The 22,626-nt window shown below is 39.4% G+C and overlaps 2 protein-coding genes across 2 annotated transcripts; one reads left to right on the top strand and one right to left on the bottom strand.

Moving 5' to 3' along the window:
* The first annotated feature begins 2,980 nt into the window (after positions 1-2,980).
* On the top strand, positions 2,981-4,169 carry LOC103716672 (glucan endo-1,3-beta-glucosidase-like). Its single transcript, XM_008804770.3, has 4 exons — positions 2,981-3,141; positions 3,441-3,469; positions 3,659-3,905; positions 4,005-4,169. The coding sequence occupies exons 1-4, from the start codon at positions 3,003-3,005 to the stop codon at positions 4,028-4,030; spliced, it is 441 nt and encodes a 146-aa protein (XP_008802992.2). The 5' UTR covers positions 2,981-3,002; the 3' UTR covers positions 4,031-4,169.
* A 6,492-nt stretch (positions 4,170-10,661) lies between these two features.
* Positions 10,662-20,020, bottom strand: LOC103716673 (conserved oligomeric Golgi complex subunit 5). The gene is made up of 3 exons (XM_008804771.4): positions 18,818-20,020; positions 17,806-18,279; positions 10,662-11,891 (listed from the first exon to the last, which is right to left on the bottom strand). Exons 1-3 carry the CDS (start codon positions 19,892-19,894, stop codon positions 10,968-10,970), a joined length of 2,475 nt encoding a protein of 824 aa, XP_008802993.2. The 5' UTR covers positions 19,895-20,020; the 3' UTR covers positions 10,662-10,967.
* Between the last annotated feature and the right edge of the window lie 2,606 nt (positions 20,021-22,626).

Genomic DNA, 22,626 nt, shown 5'->3' with positions numbered 1-22,626 from the left:
GGAACAGTCGAGTCGACTCGAGGTCTGTCGAGTCGACCCGAGAGGAGAAAGCCGCAAAAACCATGTTTCTGTCTGGACTGTCAGAGTCGACTCGAACTACAGTCGAGTCGACTCGGAGCATCGTCGAGTCGACTCGAGATACAGTGGAGTCGACTCGAGATCGTGCCAGTCATACTGGAAGTTGTCCAGACGTGCCCGAGTCGACTCGAACTAAAGCCGAGTCGACTCGAGCTCGCGGAAATCATACGGATGAGTTTTCTTTTGGTGTTTTGTTGGCGTTTCGACGGCTATGATCATCTGAAGGTCTTGAGACTATATATAGGACTCATGAGAGCCCTAGGGTATAGTGATTGGCCGTATATTTGAGAGAGACTCTTGTTTGTGAGGCTAGGGTTCTAGAGAAGAAGAGGATTGGGATCCTACTTCTTGTGCAAAGGGAATTCTATGTGAATCTCTTGTAGATCGATCGCTTGTGATCGTTCGGGTGTGTGCTATCTCTGTAATCAGTTCATCCTTATTGAGATTTGGAGCGGTGGAGGACGTAGGCTATTTGTAGCCGAACCTCGTTACATCTTTGTGTTTGCTTTGCTATTTTCTTCCTTCTTCTTCCTTTGATCTTTGATAATCCGTTGCGGTGCTCAAGTGTTTTACCCTACTGATACCACGGGGTAATCTTTTGCCCTTCGTAGGCGGAGCGAAGAGGTGATCCTTGAGTCCGGAGTCGAGGGAGCGAGAGAGTGCTTATCCGTTTGTATCTCTCTTGCTTGTCCGACGTCGGTGGCGGCGCTGGTGTGAGTGGGTTCCGGCGTGGGGCGCCGACAACACAATCTAGTTGATTTTCACTAAAAATCAATCAAAACCACTCCCGAGAATCTCCCTAAGATCAATATCCCCAAGACACCATTCTTGGAAGTTTTAACAATAATTTGTCCAATATTACAATCCAGTTATTTTGACCGGGCTCACAATCAACCTAGTTGATTTTTACTGAAAAACAACCAAAACCACTCTCGAGCATCTTTCTAGGATCAATACAATCCAATTCAAAATTTAGATGGACCTTTTTCCAAGTTTCAATTTCTGAAACTTGTCAACAACAGAATATAGAGAGGAATACACATTAAACAAAATACAACTCCTCAAAATTTAAGTACACAAAAATAAATGGAGCCCTGAATTAGGTAGTTGGCCTTGATTGAACTTGATTATTTTTTACCAACTCTCTCAACAGTGGAGGATGTGAGCTTTCAGTTCTTAATAAGTGCACTTGAATATTTTTCTTTTTTAAGACACTTCTAGCCATTAGATAGGTAGAAAGAGCCATTGTGAAATAAAAATGGTTGTTCTGATTTACAAAAAACTAGCTGTTACTGTTATCAGGTGAACATAGGTAACTCATCTTCTTTAGTGGTTGAGTCATGATCTTCAGAGGTCGACACATGATCTTTAAGAGGCGCTCGAACTAGCTATTATTTTTGTTGCGCTCTATCTTTCTCTTGTGACCATTGTGGAGTCGACTCTTTTGGTTTAAGTGTCGATTCATCCATTGACAGAGATCGACTTGTTATATTCATGGGTTGACTATCCAACAAACTGAATTTTGCTGCACTCTGTCTTTTATCTGTGGCCATTCAGGGATCAACTCGTTTACTTCTGGAGCTGGAGTTGATTTGCTAATATACTATATTTTTACACCTCTCTATATTTTGTCTGTGGTCATTTAGGGGTCAACTCTTTTGCTTTTAGAGTCAACTCTTGTCAGATTGGAGTCGACTCGTGATCTCCATAGGTTGACTTGCCAACATATTAAAATTTACAGCTCTGTCTTCTGTTTGAGATTATTCTAAGGTCGACTCTTATACTTCTGGGGTTGATTCATGAAGGCGTATCAGTCTGCATCGGTGTGGCATGGTTGAGTCGCTGTATTTCAGGGGTCAACTTTTAAGATAACCTTTGTTGAAATTTGCTGTCATTGCATCATTTGCTGTATTTTAGGGCTACAGAAGACTTGTACTACTCAGAAGTAGGCAACTTGTACTACTTTCATATGTAAAATTCGATGCAATAGAAGACAACATATGCGTTGTTATATTATCATTATCTCATAATTCTACTTCTTGCCTGAGTTTCACTGTCTTTTCTTGATGAATTCAAAACAGAGATTCTAGAAGCCATAGCTTCCACCAATGAAAGATGTTGAATCATCTCTATGCTTTTGCTAGTGCATTTAGAACTGATGTCTAAGCCCCAATTCTTTATTCGGTATCAAACTAAGTCCTCCTTTTAGATCAATTTGAAATGCAGGGATTTGTAAACCATTATAATGTATTATATAACATTAAAGACAGCTTTTCATCTCTTAGTGTGCATAGTATGTACATCAATCCACCTCAAGGTCTTCAGCCTCATGTCTTTAGCTTTGCTTATTTTAACTCAGACTTAAAAATGTGGATACGATTTTTGATCTGAAACTTTAATGAAACAACTACTAGACTCTAACACGACCTAAGGCAATTCAAGTCGTGGCGCTAGGTGATGAAACCATTGAATAAAATAGTTCAGGTCTGGCTCCAGATCTTAGGGCCAAAACCAAGCTAGGACTGGGGAGGGTCATGCCCATGGGTCCCTTTTCTCTTTTTTAGATGCATACTAATTGAAAACTTTCTAGAATATTTCCATTTCTCTAAAGAAAATATTCAACCCACCGAGTGCAATCATAGAAGATATGGTGAGATCCCTTTATTTCAAGACATCAGAGCAGAATATCCCCATTTACTCTTATGTTGTGGAAGATGGTCATGCATTGCATGCTATTCAAATAATGTCATTTTACATGAGATAGCTGTATACCGCAGATAAAGATTAGTCGAGAAAATGAACCCTAGGGTCATATTCTTGATGCAATAACCTACTAGGGAATAACTTTGTTGCTAAACAGGACAATTATAGTGCAGAAATCAGCCACAGCTCAGCCTGCAGTCCACTGGAGTGTTATAAATACCATGGCTACCCAAGGTCTGAAACCCAGCAGTCCATCACACTTCATACTTGTGTCTTCCTCCTGTTCTCTCCCAATGGCTAAGTCAGTGCTGCCTCTACCTGTTTTCTGCCTTCTCCTGTTGCTGCTGTGCATGATCTTTGGTATTACTTCATTGAAACGTTTGTAAACTTTTATTATTTATGATCTTCCAATTCAGAGTCTGATTTATATTCAAGCCATCTTGATGGCTGCTTTGATGAAACTCGTTCTAGCTTAGATGTCTTTTTCTTCATTCTGTAAGTAGTTTGGATTTTAATATCGTAGAGATAAGCCTCCATTCCACTCATGAACTATAGTTTTACACAATTATTGTTCTTCTTCAAAGTAGACAATCGGTATGTTTATTCTGCCAGTTATTTATAATTTAAAGTTAGCTTATATATGTTTTTATTATTCTCAGGGGGAACCGTGAAGTTGGTCAATGGCCAGGTGCTTCCATGATCCTGTCCCAACACCTCAGAGTTCCTCTTTTTCAATGCTTCTAATGGTGGATTAGTTTGTAGTACAGAAATGCGTAAATTCTGTTTAAGCTCGTAGGAAATTCTGCAAAACATATAGGTAGCTTAATGTTACTGGTGAAATATTAACATCTACTGCAATTATTGATTTGTTGTACAGCTATCATCTCAGAAAACTTGGTGTATCGCAAAGCCTTCGACCACTGAATTAGCTCTCAAAGATAACATCCAGTTTGCCTGCAACAACATCAACTGCAGCCCTATTCAAATAGGCGGTTCTTGCTTCTATCCTGACACCACTATATCACACGCTTCAGTGGCTATGAACCTTTACTACCAAGCAAATGGGAGGAACTACTGGAACTGTGAGTTTGGTGGCTCTGGCTTGACAAGCTTTAGTGACCCAAGTAAGTATGGATGCTGAATTGCTTGTTCTTCTTTTCTTTCTTCTTTTTTTTCTTTTTTCTTTTTGATGTAATGATACTTAAAGAAGCTGTCTTTTGCAGGTTATGGAAACTGCAAGTATGATTAATAGAAGTTCTGCTCTGCTTCAGGGAGTTTGGCGATGTGGTTCAATTGTCCATGATTTCTCTATTATGTCCTCTTATTGTAGTTGTGCTTAAACTAAATAATGAACCACATAAATAAAGTTATGGTTAATTTAAAGCAGCAACAAGTGTTGTTTCATTTTTGTTCTCCATATCTTTCTCCCAGGACCTTGGATTGCCAAGACCATAACTGGGAAGTAAGCAAAAAGCACAAATGATACCTTTAGGTGACCTGAAAACATTATCAGATGGTTGAAACCATTTCCTCAAGAAAAGAAAAAGGTGCCCTTTGTAATTAATGCATAAGAACAGGGATGAGACTCTGAAGTTAGAACATTAAAAATATTAAATATTGTGATATACTACAGCAATGAACACCATTATTTCTACCTCTTTTGGAGGTACCAATGGTATTGGCTGCCTGGTTTCACTGTTAGGATCGATAGTTATGCACAATCTTGTGATATACTACAGCAATGAACACCATTATTTCTACCTCTTTTGGAGGTACCAATGGTATTGGCTGCCTGGTTTCACTGTTAGGATCGATAGTTATGCAAGAGGATTGTGCAATAGGGATCACAAGACACAACTTCAGTACAACTGCGAGATTTTGCCAATTCAGTTGGCCCATCAGACCTAACTGTTGAAAACCTGGTAATGCAAGCATTGTATCACTTCAGTGTGAGGCTTTCCAGTTCTCAAGACATGAAATCATATGCTCAACTGATTTGATACATCTACTGTAACTAATCAAAAAAAAATCATATTATTATTTTCAATACTATTCTATAGTTTGAAGTCTGAGCTTTTGGCAATATGTGTTTTTTCAGTGAGATTTATGATGATTAATGGATTAATGTCAGGATAAGTGCCATTATGTGATCCAATAACATTCTAACTTGCCTCTCCGTCATATTTAATCCAAAAGGCTCCTCTTCCTCAATTACTATTTCTAAGACATACTTCAGGACTATAACCTCTAAAAGAAGACTGTTTTCTGAATGCATTCTTTTTTAACACATTAGATGTGCAATTGCTTTGAAGATTTTGCATAATAAACTGCTCAGAGCTCGTTCAAGCAATAACTATATACTCTTCTTGAACCCCCTTAACATTATATAAACCAGCACGTAGCATGTGCAATGCATGTGCCTTTCAACAAAGCGGTAAAACAGAAACGTGAAGGAAAAATGGAAGTCGAATTCAGAGGTGGAGTCACTTCCCCATGACTCCATAATTGTAGAGATGTTGAGAGTCTAATAGTTTTGGTAATAGGCTTTAGACTGTTCTAAATCTTTTATTCAAGTTCCATGGTTAAAAGTGCTGAAGTGGTGGAAAGTATATAGAATGTTATCTTCTATAGAGATGAATGATCTATGAGGCTATGATTGCCACTAGAAGTATATAAACTCAGAAAAGAGTAACAAGAAAAAGTTATTAGCCAGATTTGACATACACACCCCACGATTCCCATTTACTATTCATGAGTAACTCATAAATGTTATAAACATTAAATGTTTATTTTTTAAGAGAATGGTGACTGAAATGATAATGAATTGGGAAATTTGAATGGCCCTAGACCAGTTTGATATGATCTTCAATTAGAAAATTATGGGAAACTGGTTGTATTCATACCAGACTGGTTTGATGGAGCCGCTCAAACAAAATAACAACAACAATGATGATGATGATGAATTGGGAATACTTTGGAGAATACTTCTCACTTGGCTCAGGAAAAACCATCATGAATAACTATGTAATCTTCATACAGTGCCATAATTTTGGTAAGATGAAACAGACAAGAATTTAAGACACTGCAAGGCCACCTCAATGTTAAAACCAAGGCACGGATTTCATTTATATTAACTGCTTCAGTTCCTATAGGACCCACTTTAGCCAGCTAGTTGTGCATTTACAGATTTCTACTCTCGTACATAAATTTAAAACCTTGAACTCCAAAGCACAACATCCTACTTGCTTTAAAACCTCTGACTATCATGGATGAACAAGGTAGCACCAAAGGTCCACTGGACCGGTCTCAGACAATCCAAGGAGAAGATTGATCGATTTATTTCCACTTAAATAACTCTTTCACTAGCACACTGCAGAGCTGCACTCATTCACTCAAAACTTTAACAAGAATCCTACTGGCGCCATATGTTATTTCTTATCCATCAACACGATTTTCCTGTAAGCTTCGGCATCCAGTGTTCTGAACTAATCTTTGAATGCCATTCATGATTATATCACCATCAAATTTCTCTCTATGATTTAATAAGGTTTCACTGGTTTCAGACAACACATGTTTCGCCGGGATGAAAAATTCCTCGAACCATTGCTTCTCTCACAATTGAGCAGATCAAGTAGCATAGCATGCTCCTCCAAGCACCGACTGGTATAGTACATCCTATCCGAGGAGCACAGATTCAAGTGGGGTCAAAGGGGCTAAAACTTTTCCTTTCATAAGATGTTTATGAAGCAGTAGTTTAAAAATAAAGACCAAATTTTCTTGAAGTGATGCTTGAGGTTTTTATATTAATCTCAGTTGTGACTGATGAATGAGCCATTCCATGAGGTAATTTTTCTTTTTTCCCAATAATTTTAACCTTCCTTGATAAAGAATCGAACCATTTCAGAGTAAGAATGCAAGATCCTGAAACAAATAAATCTAATGGAGTAGCTAGTACTTCCCTTTGATTAGGATTTTTTTTTTTTACCAATTGTACTGTAGAAATGTTGTTCCAAATGTGAAGGGAGGGAGCAGTTGGTTGGATAATGATGAAAAATTTGGAGCTGTCATAAACTGAATAATCAACATAGGTCTTCTGCTTGCTCCTTCTTTCTTGTCCTAAATGTCTCCCAGTATTCAATGGGGCACGTCATTTGGAGCCTGAATAGAGATTTTAAGTCAATCTCACATCTAAAATCTGGCTATAATGTTTGTAGAATAGGCATTTACTCTTGAAGCTCTAGTACTAAGAGTTGATATCTATAGTTTGGCTACAATGAAATAGCTTTCAATTTTAAAACTTTGATAAAACTAAGAGTAACTATATTATTGTGACTTTTATACGTGCTAAGATGTACATATTTCAATGTCACAGTCTCTTCATAAAATATCTTACAATTGAGTTTTTTAAGACTTCAAAACCCTGACACTTGAAAACAGAAAGATGCTATGGCTGCGCTTCCACAATTTTTTATCCAGACTGTACAATGGCACCTGCTAATAAGACAGATATATTATGAATGATTAATTCATAGTGTTAGAAAATTGTCATGCAGTGAAATGTGAAGCTGAAGATCCTGAATATATGTCCTTTCAGATCCATTCTTTTGGGTGGTTAAGGTGGTCTATGAGTGAAGGCTCATTCAACTATGTAGGTTCTTGTTGGTGGTCGACCAAATTTACTTCGATGGTGATTAATGAAGTTTCATTCTTTTTAGTTTGCTTATAAGATATTCGTAGGTGATTGAGAATTGTCTATTGATTCACTTAGGAATTACAAATTGTGGTCAGAAAAAATTGTAACCCTATATAAACTGCATAGCTCCAGAATGAGTTTCACTTAATTTTTATTTTCCTTGTTTTTAATGGTGATGTGTGTTTATTGTTTAGGATTGAAGGTGATACGGTAAATGATGATATGGTTATTCATTAGCACAGCATCTTAAACCTCTTTAAATGGATTAAGTTATCATAATTCTGATCGGTTAAGCTTTTTCCTTGCATTTTCCCTGTGCATGTTTAGTTTTGTAGTAGCCTATGATATTTCTGACTTGTCTTAATGTTGATATGTTACTTTTTTTTGAGCAAACTGTGTAAAGAACTTGATGTTACAGGTGATCCATATGGTAAAAAGCGTGTGACCCGGCCTATTTATTATTGCACTGATGCATGATATCTCAGAGCTAGACCCAACTCTGCGCAAATAGGATCAAGTTTCATGTCAGGAATAGGAACAATGGACTGAATTATCCACGTAAATTATTGCAGAATAAAATGTATTGGTTGTAGACTTCTAGTATAAGTAAATTACATTAACTTACAGCAAAATATCCAAATTTGCTCTTTAATTCCATGTCTTTTAGCTTGACTTATCCCAAGTTTTACAATTTTAATGCATTCTAGTTGAATAAAACAGAAATCCAGTTCCAACATGCTACATCTTGGAGAAAGGGCTGGGATGTTTTGGCTTCCACCTGCTATTGGGTGATATGGCTTGAAAGAAGGAATAGAAGAATTTATAACTCCAAGCCTGAAGTGTTAGAGAATATCTTCTTTCTTGTAAAAGATTGGACCAGGAGAATGGCTACTTCCAACGTTCTGCTTTTCAATCCTTCCTTCTTTTGTTTTGCTGGCCTCCTCTATTTCTCTTTCATTTACTTAATGAAAGTAACTGGTCTTCGCCTAATCTTTTCTCAAAAACATGATGGAAATCAATCTTCCTTGAAGCATCATTTGGTCAACCACTCTAGGTTTGTACAGGGTCATGTGTGTAGGGTCATTTCATCTGCAATACTATCCAAAATGTTGGGGGATACAGTTTCAACCCTTCAACTTAGTCATAGAAGATATGGTGATCTTCCTTTTGATGCGACATTTCAGATCGGATTATCCCAGCATAACCATATGTCAAGAAAGGAGGACATGCATCTCATGATGTTGAAATAACATTTTCGTTTGAGAGAATTATATAAGCCATATACTGATCTGTTCATAGAATTGACCCTTTCCACCATACCATTCACATAATAAACTACACTGGAATTACTTCGCCATAAACATGGCATTTTTAGTGCAGCTTACTCACTTGAAAATCAGCCAATGGCTCCCCAAGCAACAATAATAAGCCAATGGTCCATAGACCCATGAGAGTTGCAATAGTTGTTGCTGCTCAAAGTTTAATTCCCAAGAATCCATCACATTTGAAACCCTTCTTTTCCTCTTGTTTTCTCGTAATGGCCAAGTCAACTATATATCTTCCAGCTTTCTGCCATGTCCTGAAGCTGCTGTTCCTGACTTCTGGTATCATCAAGTTTCTAACATTTTTAAACTAATAATGTATACATATGCATACATATAATGTCTATGTATGTATGTATGTATGTATGTATGTATGTATGTATGTATGTACATACATACATACATACATACATACATACATACATACATATTATATATTTATATACTTTTATACATATAATGAAATAAATATTACTTATATATATGCATACATGTGATATGTATGTGCATTAATACATGAACTTATGTGTACATGTTTGTGCTGTATACATATTGTATATGAATGTATATGTATTTATATATATTTGTATGCATATACACATATAATGAAAAAATATTTTTAAAATATTTAATAATAAAATAATATAAACAAGTACAAAACACACATGATAAAAAAGTTTCAGTTATACTCAATTAGTTATCAAGAATGCAATGCATGGTGTATACCCAAAACCATTTGATGTTAGGAGGAACAATTGGAACTGCCATTGTCATAATGCCTATGAATGAGGATGGGCTTATGAAACTAGAACATTAAAACAAGAAGACTAGTGCTTAATGCAATATGTTTAAGACTTATTCTCTTCTGGGAATCAGCCATTGTCTGGCCAGCCTGATTTGATAATTAGGATTGATGTCCATGTGTGAGGATCCATGCGAAAAATAGATCACAAGACATAATTCATGTATATCATTAGTTTTTGCTGATTCTGTTGACCTGTGAATGCTAAATGTATGACTTATTCCTCGTTTTCTTATTCTTATTCATGGGTTTGCTATGTGGAAGAATTGCATCTATTTGTTTCGAACTGTGGGACCTTTGTGATTCTCAAGTATGATATGAATGTATGCTTGATATATCTTTTATATATCTTTTGTTTTTAGATAAGATAATCTTTTATATTCTTCAAAACAATCATAATATTATTTCAGTATTTACTGTTATCCAGTTTAAAAGCATGGAAGTATTTATGTGAGCAAAATATCTTAAACTAGCTCAACACCAGATAGTTTCAACATCTACAGCATGTAATAAAATTCAGAATACATTCTAGCTGGGAAAGAAGTTAGTATATTGCTATACCTTTACTATGGCTGAGTACATGAGCCCCAACACTTGCAAGGACCACTATGATGACTGCAACTAGCAGAAGATACGAAGGTTTGTCCAAATTCTAAATTCCAACATTTCCAAAATACAGTTGTTTGCGTATTGCATATGCAAACTGACTTCTCGATGTTTAATCACGGGTACAGTTATTGCTAGTTCTGCTTATCTCTGAGTTGTAGTCATCTTATGAATGGCAAGGGTCTAAAGAATGATACAAAATTCAAAATACGTTTTCAAAGAATTTTAATTTTTATCAGAACCCTTGTCCAAGTTACATGGTCAAAGCTGAGAACAGAAAAGGGTAAAGAATGTGTTCTTTGACAAAGATTAATGAGCTATCGCTGCCACCAGATGTATAGGAAAGTATGACCACAGAATACATGTAGTCTTAGTCAGGGTACATGGATCCTTCACGAGTGTTCATGAACTTTTCAGGATCAACTCTTTGAATTTATGAATATCATAAAGATATTAATAATTCATGAATGGTGATCAGGAACTATTTGACTAACCAACATCTCCAGTAAGTAATTGAATAATTTACAACAATTCAACTTGGTAACATGCACCAAACAAGAATTTGAGAGCATGCAAGGCCTCTATGTAAAAAAGCAATGCTGTAGAAGGTTCATGTACACTACCAATTAGTTTGCCAAATTTAGCAAGTTGCTGATATGGGAAATGTATGTCAAAATAGAAACAGGTACTTCTAGCAAAGCAACTCCATGGGAACAGGCTCTCAGATCTGTTCCTATCATCGCATGTTCCATAGAAAAACATATCACAACTGAGATGATGTGGTCTCAGCCAATGATGATCCGATCTGAAGCATGAGAGGATATACTGGACTGAACTCCTTGTCTCCTCGAGCTCGAACCTTTATCTCATAATCATCAAGGGTTGCCTTAATTCCTTTCCAAATTTGATCATCCCCTTGTGAATCAAGCCACAATGAATACTGAAGCGGGGTGAGCTTGTTCCTTTGTAATGGTGATTGCAGCTCATCAGGGCCTCGAGAGTAAAGGTGATGGAGTATCACACTGGGTGGCAGATCCTGAAGAAGTGGAGAACCACTGAGCTGAGATGTCTCCAAGAAGATCACAGGCCGGAAAGCACGAAGTGCCCGGTATGGTGCGCCAAGCTGCTCCACGGGAAACAAGTTCTGGCCAACTGCTAGCTCCAGCTCTGCCATGTCCCTTGCCATCCTTAGCTTGCCTGACTCAGAAAGAGGCCTCACCAGAGCAGCATGTCTAATGAAGAATATGAGGACTCGAGAGGCCATTCTCCGCACAAGCCTGGTGCATATGGTCTCTGAACGTGAGGCAGAAGAAGGCAGGAGTTTAGATAGAAACTCATTCCGGAAATGGACTGTGCATTTTTGAAACTCTTCCATGTAAGCAGAGGCATTATTATCCATTGCTGCATCCAGTCCCCGGTCCCCAAAGTCCTGTTCGTGGATTTGAATGATAAAGGACTCGAGACGATCAAGCATGGCTTGGAAGAGGGAGGTGACTGAGTCGCAGGCAACTCCATAGATGACACCAAGAGATGGTGACAGGACATCAGAGGCAACCGTTGGTAGAGATGACGTAGCGCTGGAAATGCGTGTATGGATCTCCTGGAGATGCTGACAGAGGGCAAAATTCTTGAGTTGGGCCGGAGTTGCAGGACCTGTAACTTGACGAGCTTCAGGACCTGTGGATATCTACAAATTAGAGATTAACAACATTAGATACTAATATAGATAGATGATCTGTACCGCAAAATTAAAAAAAAGAAAAAACATAGATCAATGGCAACTAAACCATCATCATGAAAGCAGAATTAAAAAATGTCATGTTAATTTGCACCGGTCTCATTACCAATACAGATAAACATGGCTACAGATAATACAAGCAAAAACAATCAAAACATATTTTGATGCTTTGCAGTAATTTGTTATCCGATCATTCGTCCAAATGGGAGAGTATAAACCAAAATTTGGTTACCAAAATAGAACTTTTTAAGTGAAATAAATAAGACTCTGTAAATGAATGAAAGGAGCTGATATATGTGAGGAACCTAAAGACCTGGAGAACATAGTTTCCAATCTTACCATCAAAAAGTTGCAGAAAAATTGAGAAGATGATGAGTTTAAAGGTGCAATACCATCCAGGAAAGTAACCAAGAAGTCTTGGCTGACAACATTGAACACATGCATTCCCACAAAGAGTTCCGGGGACCTTGAGCCAAACAAATCCTTAGTCAGGGTTTGGTTTTTGCTTGACCTAAACCTATCTAAGATGTATATTTTACAAGATCACTGCCTGCTGGTGAGATAAGGACAGCAATGACTTAAAAAGTTTGTAGCAAGGACTGCCGAATTGGGCCAACAGTGCCGAACCGACCCAATGCGAAACTGGGTTAGTTCGCTTCTTACATTCGGCTCCGGCCCCATACCAGCCGGAACCCATATAGAATTGGCAAGAACCGGTCACTTACCTACCAGAATGGGCCGAAACTGGCCGGTTCACACCGAGTCCCACCCGGTTCCAAACATTCTAGCACTGTAGCACTATAGACTTCGGCCTTCCCAAAAACTCCACAAACAGCACCGATTCAAGCTATCAGAAGAAAGATCCAAGGCTAAATAAGGTGTGCTTCATCTTTCCTATGAGAGGCATCGCCACTCGACTCGATTTTAGATATTGGCATGTATATTGGACTTAAAATGTATATAATTGATTGTATTAATTTTTAATTTTTACGTCACTACTTGATTTGAGAATTTTTTATATTGTTTATTTTATGATTTATATCATTTTAAAGCAATAAGATGCATCATCTAGATTAAACCAAGATCATATAAACATCAAAAAAATCAAAAAAGCATCAAATTAGACTTAAATTCATTGAAAAGGTTCAAAAAGAGTAATTACCATTTTTTTTTGAAAACTCCAAAAAAAAGTGTGCCGGTCCGTGAACCGGCACGCCCTACCTATACCGGTTCAATACGGTACCGAACCGGTACTAAACCGTACCGGATGCCGACCGATACGGATCTCGGTACCGGTTCGGTGGACTTTGGTTTGTAGAGCAATAGAATATCTGCTCAAAAAAGCTGAGCACTAGAAGGATGCAATAACCACTTCGCATAAAAATGAAAGCAAAGAGAGATTTTAAAAGAACAAATAATAATTAATAAATGTGAGGACCCGTGCAAGCATGTGTTTAGTCCCACATCGGTTATTCGCTGGGTAGATCTTGGATACTTATACAGGATCAAGGAACCCAAATAATAGCTTCCGACTAGCTATTTTGGATGAGGTCCTGAGTTGTTACAATAAATAATTCAGAATATGATTCCAAATCAGACATCTCCAAAATCAAATTTCAAGCATCTAAGCATGAGGGAACCAGAGCAACAAGCAAGCAAAAGAAGATTTGATCATGCGGGTGGAAAATGCTTTGAAGCACTCCTGCTATCAAAAATATGTTTACAATTGGAAGAGACTAAATAAAAAGATCTAAGGATATAAGTTAAGCAGTTGCATGTTAATAACCTAGCTGTAACAGCATCAAACAAAAACTACGATGTCAATGATAAAGAACATATTGATACACAAATGATTAAGATGGCTTGAGCATGTAGGATTCCAATGAAGACACATCAAAAATCGACTGTCTTCTACTAAAATCCAGGGTGGTACTTGAGCAACAAGCAGGCAAATAAGCATTTGAGCTTAGGCAGGTGAGGAGAGCTGAGGCATCACCAACTGTGGCAATAGGATGAGTGTCAAAAGACTCTAGGAGCAAGTTGGCATGACATATCAATACCTATATGGAAGAATACTCTCTCAATACAGAATACTCGTAATATTGCAACCATCACAAGCTGCTAATTACAGGCATTACATAGGGGGAAAATACTTGAAATAAAAGGTAAAACTGGCTTTGCAACAATCTGTTTCAACATCAACAATTACCCAATACCAATTCAAATTCAGTTCAAAACTGTCAATTGAAGATAATGGCATTAATTCAGACATTGGTTTGGTAGTGAATATGTTGGAACCAGTCAGAGATTTTAAGGTAAATGTTTACTTTTGCTTTAAATTTTCATCTGTGTGTAATAGTAAAGCAAGAAACTAGAAAGTACCAGCTGACTTAGCCTAAATCTTGCAAAACAGGAATAATACTTATGTTCAAATGATCAGACTAGCTGAGAAGGCAGAGATTTTAAGGTCAATGTTTACTTTTGCTTTAAATTTTCATCTGTGTGTAATAGTAAAGCAAGAAACTAGTAAGTACCTGCTGACTTAGCCTAAATCTTGCAAAACAGGAATAATAGTTGTGTTCAAATGATCAGACTAGCTGAGAAGGCCTCAAATACAACTATATTAATTTCGTGAAAAGGTTTAGAATGTGAACCCAAATCTTGTGAATGAGAATGAAAGCTAGTTTACAGGCACAAGAAAGCCAAAGAAATGGAACTGAAAATGCTAGCACTCTTGAATGACCCAGATCTTAACAGGAAAGTACTCATAAACAGCCAAAATTGACAAAACTTTAACCTAGTTAGTTTGATCTGGAAAGACAATATACAAGTAGGGTTGGAATTAGGCTGGGCCAGGCCGAACCACATGCCAGCTCAAACCTAGCCTAAAAAAATTTTCGGGCTTCAGGCCAGGTTTAGGCCCGAATTTTCTTTCCAAATCCCTTACTTGAGTCCGAACCTAGGCCTAGACCCCCAATCGGGCCTAATCCAAATACAACCATTTAAGCCTGACACAAATTGGCCGGACTGGCCTAAAATGGTTGGACACGACCTAAAAGACTCCTACCAAAAAATTCTAATAATGAATTCAGGCTAAGATTGGACAAGGTTTCAAGCTCAAGTTTCGAGCCAGGAGTTAGACTTGGACCGAGCCAAGCATCGGCCCTAGCTTGAAATTTATTTTGATGCTATTTTTAGGCCCAAGCCCGTCCCAAACAGTCTCAAGCCTGCCCAAAGGCCCGGCCCAAAGCTGGCCCAGCCCAAGCCCATTTCCAATCCTACCTACAAATCAACAAATGGCCACCTAATGATAATAGTATCTTTATCTTAAACTTCTAAAGCCTTAGAGACATGCACGATATATCATTTATGTACTTTTCAAAGAGAAAAGTTTAAAAAAGAAAAAAATCCCACGCTTGTATGTTCCATGTTTTATTTCATGGGATTTTGATGTATCAATCTACCCTCTTAACCCAACTTCAAATCAGCCCTCTTTTTATTAAAAAGATGTCTTTTGTGAATGGAAGAAAATAGTTCCAACCAAAGGTTTATATACTCATATCAAACTCTGCATCGATTTTGTCTCAAAATGCTACAGTATTAGAAGAGTACTAGCATGGTTGAGATGGAGATCGTTAGCATCAATAAAAATGAAAAGCAATAGGTATGCAACTGATATAGTTAGTACTGACTGGTACAATCATATGTACCAATCCAACCAACTTCGGCATCCCAAGATTCCTCGGTTACCGTTTGCGATTGGAATGTCATGGTCCTGTTCCATCAATTTTTAAAATCCTGGTTCCTAGTATCCAACTAATGACCAACACCATCAAGCTCCTTATGTTAAATAGTAATTACAACCTTAATTTCCATCAATTTTTTAAATCCTGGTTCCTAGTATCCAACTAATGATCAACTCCATCAATCTCTTTATGTTAAATGGTAATTACAACCTTAATTTACTCTACCATTATTACCTTTTCACTCAAAGAGATTGTTTTACAAAGATTAAGGTTATAATTATTATTTAACATAAAGATAAGGATATTGATAATATTCATAATTAGGTGGATAGTAGGGACCATTTGTTCTGTTAAGTTAAAAAAGGAGTTCTATATGACTGTTTATACAAAAAGGGGATTGATTAGAACTTGAGTTGAAAAGAGGAACTAAGAATGTCAAATACCTTTCCCTATTTTTATACAAATCAATAGTTTCTACAAGACTCGTATAATATTTCTTAAATTTTCAGAGTTTCTGATATATTTGGCTGAGTACCAACATCTTTTTCACTTGTACATATAAAATTTAAAATTCTTTTCATCAAAATGAAGTTCAGATGGTGAAATCAATACTTCTAACTGGAAAAGCATTAGCAATATTCCAACTTGTACTCCATCTAGCTACAACATATTTATTCCCAAAACAAAATCAACTTCATGAATCCGAAGACAAAATCAGGTATCCCCTCAGCTGACCTTGACACTGACAGTGAGCCTTCTGGCATCAAACGACCCAAATGGATGTGTTGGACAACAGCCATGAAGCCCAGTTTAGACCATCCATGTAAATGCAACAACAACCCATGAACCACTGAATGGGTCCAAATTAGGTAACATGCTTAAAATAATCTTAATATGTAAATTCTAGGGCCGTCTGCTGCCCTCACTATAAGAGAATTATTTTTACTCACCAACTATGACTTGAGTGGATCCTCTTTAAACCCAACTTGGGATTTATAACTAGTAATTGTTGACAATCCTGCAACTAGTTTCTCTTTGAAATCTGGAGCAGTTTCTCCTATCATTCAAAGACACTAGACTTTATGGATGCTCTTCGAGCAATAGAGCAATCAAAGGCCCAATGATGGCCAACTACATCACCACAACTGAACATGGGGAACCCAGTGAACACCATAACAGATAATTGGCAGCCAGATGAGAGACTAAGACAGACTTTTTGTATGAATTATATTGTAGGTACACTATCCAAAGAAGAAGTTTTTCTTCCTTAGAAGTTGTCCCCCACAATCCTATACAATGAAGCAGTTAAACCTCTTCTATGCAGAGCTCAGTTTCAAATGTAACAGTAACTTATGTCTCGTAATAAGCTCATAGAACATGCTCCTATGTAGACCCGATGGTTAGCCTATCAGCAATAAGCACAATTCAATGAAAGATCTATTTATCTTTCATTTTCTCATTGATTTAAGTGTTTCAATTTCAGCTCTTAAATGTAACATGTAGCTTAGAGACAAATGCAGTTCCACTTATCAAACCTTGCTTTCTTACTTCTTCATCTATAGAAAATTGAAAATTGTTCCCTAGTTGCCTATGCTCAACCAATAAGGTGGATTCTTTTACCCTCTAATGGCCCTTTAAATTTAGGCACTAATTCAAAGAATTGACACCAAGGTTATAGAACTTTCTCACCTCTAAGAGATTACAACTTGGTCTTTCAAGCAAAACAGGGCAAGGTTAGTGAGGAAGGATTTGAGTTACTATAAACTTTTTCAATGACAAAAAACCCCCATGAGAAGTGGGACAGTGGTGTTTTAGATAAAAGATTACTTATAAACAAGCACCTAAAACAAACAAATCAATCACCAGAATTAGGCTGTGAAATGTTCAATGTGCAGCAGAAAGTTTAACATACTATCAAACTAAAAGAGAGGCAGCTCAAATTTTGTCTTCAAAATTACTTCCAACAGAATGGCAGGAAAAAACTGACAGATGTTGAATTGGTACAATAGACAATATAGTGACATATGCAAATCTTAAAAATAAATTAATGGTGTAATTCATATAAGAGATGGGAAACATTGTCATCCAGACTATCTTTATTGTTGGAAATCATGTACCTGGTATTCAGCTCTCTCAGCTAATAAGAGTAAAACTTTGCCAATTTCATGCAAAACGAGAAGCATCAAGTGCCCATGCATTCTAACGACTTCAATCTCTTCCTGGATACGCAATATGATTTTTGAGATCTGGTCCTTTGAAGGAATACTTCCACGGCTTGATACGGGAAATATGTTATTAACATAATCAGAGAGGCGACTTAGGCAGAGAGCCAGAAAGGCTGTCTGGAATATATCAATGGAAGCAACCATTTGATCCTTTCCTGCAGGTGTGAGAGCTGGTAGAAACCCTTTCACAATAGTATCGCGTGAAATCCTTTCAAGAAGATTTTCTACCATGGTAAATAGTTTTGGATACCCATGAGTGAATACTTCTTTGACAAAACTTGATGCAGTGAAGGCAGATTTCATTTGGCTAGCAAAAGCTTTGACAAGTGCTTCCCAGACCCGATCTGTTAGTAGAGGGTCTCCCTCCTGCACAATAAGCCATTGTTAAGAGAAGAAAAATTACAAAATGTCGTAAGATAACGACATAATAGGAGGAAAATCATTCTATAGCCACATGGATATCTCCAAAATCATCAGAACAATCCAACCATACAACAAGGCCATGTCAGCTCAACCTGGAACCAAAATTAACAATCCCATCATTCCTAAGGACAGCTCAAAGAAATTGAACGAAGTTCAACCCTCTCAATGTATTTTTTTGGATTCAAACTTAAGCCTTGAAGAAGAAAGTTACAAAAACTAAGATCTCTGCACGTATACCAACTTTATATACAGAAATTGCCAAAGAAATTGAACAAAGATCAACCTTGTCAATCTACAATTTTGACTCAAAATTAACATTTGGAGAAACAAGCTATAAAATCCAATATTTGCACTCATTGTACTAACTTCATCTACAGATGAACACAACGACCCCCAGTACTCACAGAATTGCAATTCTAATAGATAAAACGTTTGGCAACGCGGAGCTAGCTTGTCATCATGAAGGAATTCACTCACTAACCTGCCAGACCTCATGGAGGAACAAGATCTGCGTGAATGGGACCCTCTTCTTCGAGAGAACCGTCTGGAGCTGCCACACAGCCGTCATCACCTTGTGAAGCTCATCCATGCACCGGCCCATCCTCTCCCAAAGGGCCTCTCCTGCCCTCTTGCCTCCCCCGATCTGCGGCGTTCCGCTCCTCTGCACTCCGCCGGGCCCAAATGCCCCCGACGATGCCGAGATCGCCTTCATGTCCAGTGCCGACCCCACGCTCTTCACCCCGATCCCCTTGTACTTGTTGATGAGAGAGTCGACCGTGGATCTGAGCTCGCCGAGGTTGTAGAACACCTGGAGGCCGCACCAGATGTCGTTCTGGTTGGACTCGTCCATGCCCCTCTCGACGGCCTTCATGGCCTCGGATCGGAGGCGGTTTCCGGTGTCGGAAAGCCAGCGGATCTCGTCCTCGACGACGGAGATGCCGGCGAGGCCGCGCTCCTCGTAGAGGAGCTCGATCTCGCGGTGCATCTCGGCGGCCTTGGCGAGGTCGAGGCGGTCGGGGGGATGGGACATGAGGTCGCGGAGCTTGCGGGAAAGGCGGAGGAGGCGGGCGGAGGACTGGAGGAGGTCGGCGGCGGCATGGAGGTTAGAGAGCTGGAGGGTGTGGGAGCGGACGAGGCGGCGGGGCTCGGCGATCTCCTGGCGGGCGCGGCGGAGGGAGGACTGGAGGGCGGCGACGCCGGAGCGGACGGCGGAAAGGGAGGACTCGGCGTCACGGAGGGAGGAGAGCTGAGAGAGGAGGGAGGAGTGGCGAGCGAGGACCTCGGAGCGAAGGTGCTTCTCGAGGAGGCGGATGGCATCTTGGAGGGACTCGGCTCGGGCGGCGGCAGAGCCGGAGCTGAGTGCCTGAGAGGAGAAGCGGGCGGAGTCGAAGTCAGGGGAGAGGAAGGCGGAGAAGACGGGGTCGGAGGCGAAGGAGTCGAGAGGGGACGCATCGGAGGAGGAGGGCAGCCCCATCGCCGTCGCCGGGGAGAAGGCGGGGTCTTTGAAGGTTGCGAGCTTCTGAAGGGGAGAAGACGGGAGGATTCGAGGCGACGCCATAGCCGGTCGGAAATGGGAAATGGAAGATGGAAGCGAGGATTTTAGATCTTCTCCCCTCCCCGTATTATTGGACTTGCCTCGAGAACTATTGGGAAATGGAGCGAGCGAAGAGGGAAGGGGTGTTGAACCGGGTTGGCAGGGAAATTGAACCGGAGCAAGTGCCAGATCTAGGCAGAGTGTGTGCGTGAAGAGGGTTGAATCGGTTTGCGAGCAAACTTCAACCAGTGCAAGCCAAAATAAGGATATGAATGTAAGACTCCTTTAGTGGATAGGCCCCCTGTGGCGAGGCACGCAGTCATGTATATCTTAGAATCTGATAGTCTATGGTGCTCTCTTCCTAGGGGCTAAGTATGGAGCCCTCTCGATAGAGGCGGATGTTCAGGTTGGACGCCACTGCTTCTTTATTTGGAGAGAGATCTGCGCCCACGCTCCATTAGTGCTCCATATGATCAGATGGGTTGTTGATGATGGACGATCTATTGATGTCCTGGAGGACAACAGGGTGACCGAGTTGCCGCTCTGTCGATTGCTAACGATGGTGGATACGGCGAGGATTGTCAGGTGCATGGTAAGCAACCTATTTATCCCTGGAGAGGGCAGGTGGAGGGGTTGGTCCGGGAGGTATTTGGTGAATTGTTGGCGGAGAGAATTTTGGCCTTACCTATTCCTTCTGGAAAGGAGTAAGACAAATTGGCCTGGATGCCGACAGGGCGGTAGAGGGTGCGAGTCAAGGATCTTCATGCTCTAATCAGCAAGGAGCTGGTTAGGCAGATTGAGGGTGGTTGGATCTGGAAGATGCGGATGCATCCCTGAGTGGCTCTATTCATCTGGAAGATGGCTTGGAGCTGCCTCCCGACCAAAAGTGTGCTTGCTGGGAGAGGTGTTCGGATCACTCCTTTCTACAACGTGTGCTTAGATGCCGAGAACTCTATCAACCGTGTCCTCCTTGGTTGTCCTAGAGCAACGCAGATTTGGGGGTGGGCATCCCTTCCCTTTCCATAGGCCTTCATGACGGTAGAGGACCTGCTTTGCTACCTGAGGGACTTCTTGAGGAGACCGAGTAACGCTAAGTAAGGGATCTCGTGTGCATACCTGGCCTATCACAGCTAGTTAGACAAGAATGCCCGCCTTTTCGAGGGCAGGAGGTCGACTTCGAGAGCAGTAGTGGGAGAGCCTTTCTTCATGTTGCGGAGATTACCTCGGCTATCACTATGATCTCATCTAGGATGGCTAGGGACATCTAGGCCCCCTGCTATACTGATTCAGCGCCCAAGTTTATCTTTATTTCTTGGGAGCCCCCACCCCCTGGCTATCTTAAGGTGAACTCCGATAGTGGTGCCTCGATTGATGGTGTTTATGGAGGTATGGATTTTGTGGTTAGGGATTGTGCCTTCGGACTTATCGCTACAAGGGAGCGACGCATTTTTGGTTTGACTATCATTGGGGTGGAGCTTATGGCAGCCTGGGAGGGTATCACATTTGCGACGCGTATTCGGTGCTGATAATGTATGTCTTGAAGGGAACTCCACCATGGTGATTGACTGGATACAGAGCGAGGACTGGTATAGAGATGGTCATCCACTAGTTCGTGAGATCCGCAAATTGGCAAGGGATCGGGGCTCCTTTCAGGCTGCTTATATGTATCAGAAGGCGAATAGAGCTGCTGACTGGATCGCCTCCTTCATTGCTCGACACTCCGGAGAGGTCCTTTGGACGAGTGCGGATTTGGCCCCTTCTCTGCGCCACTTTTTTTTCTTGATTTAGTTGGTTGTACTTACACTAGAGCTGTATGAGCAGCTGTTGTACCAAAATAAAAAAAAAAATGTAAGTCTTCAGTGAAAAAATCATTACCCAACCCAAAATCCATACCAAAACCAAAACTAAATAATGTTTAAATTAAAAAATTGTAGAATTGTCAAAAAAAATCTCAAATCAAAAAATCAAAAACTATTTTATTTTTTTATTTATTTTAAAATTTTATATATAAATATTCAAATTAAAGATATCAATTTTTATATAATTCATGCTAGTTCACCTAATAAATATGTTAATACAACCATCCAATAAACTCAATAATTTTCAAATAATAATACAATCATCCAACAAATATAATAATTCAAGTTAAAAACAAGTCCAACTACATCAAAGAAAATAAGTCCAACAAACACAATAATTCCTTAGAAGAATCGGGGGGGGGGGGGGGGGGTGGGGAGCCATCTCTCTAGCCTCTAGGATTTGTCCATTTAGTAATTTACCTATCCATGGTTTATAAACAGTCCAGGTTGAATAAGATAGAGGGTTAGAATTTATAGTAAATATAAAGAGCAGTAAAGAAATATCAGGTATGTTCGATTTTGGATTTGATGTCGGGTTTAGTTGTAGAGTTGATTTTGGGTTGGGTTCGGGTTGGAGAATTTGCTAAAACCAAAACCAAACGGTTTGCTTGGTTTTCCTAAATATTAAATGGTGTCTGATGTTCACGGAAAATTTCTACATAATTGAACAATTATTTTGATTTCTCCGCACTATTATGTTCTCCCTTAAAGCTGAATTTTGTTTTGTAGCTGTGTCTTGATCATCTGTTTTACTTCTGAATGGTCTTTAATGGTGTTTTCTAGTACCATCTTAAAAATAGGTCTTTGAAGGTGCACTGAATGCTAAAACCTGCATTATCCCCAAATTCAATTTTGGCAGTGCAATATTGATCTTTATCTCGCATCTTTCCAATAATA

The sequence above is a fragment of the Phoenix dactylifera genome, unplaced genomic scaffold (genome assembly GCF_009389715.1).
Source record: "Phoenix dactylifera cultivar Barhee BC4 unplaced genomic scaffold, palm_55x_up_171113_PBpolish2nd_filt_p 000146F, whole genome shotgun sequence".
In the NCBI taxonomy this organism is placed as follows: Eukaryota; Viridiplantae; Streptophyta; class Magnoliopsida; order Arecales; family Arecaceae; genus Phoenix; species Phoenix dactylifera.
Note: the sequence above shows the minus strand (reverse complement) of the source record. Positions and strands in the feature narration are given on the sequence as shown.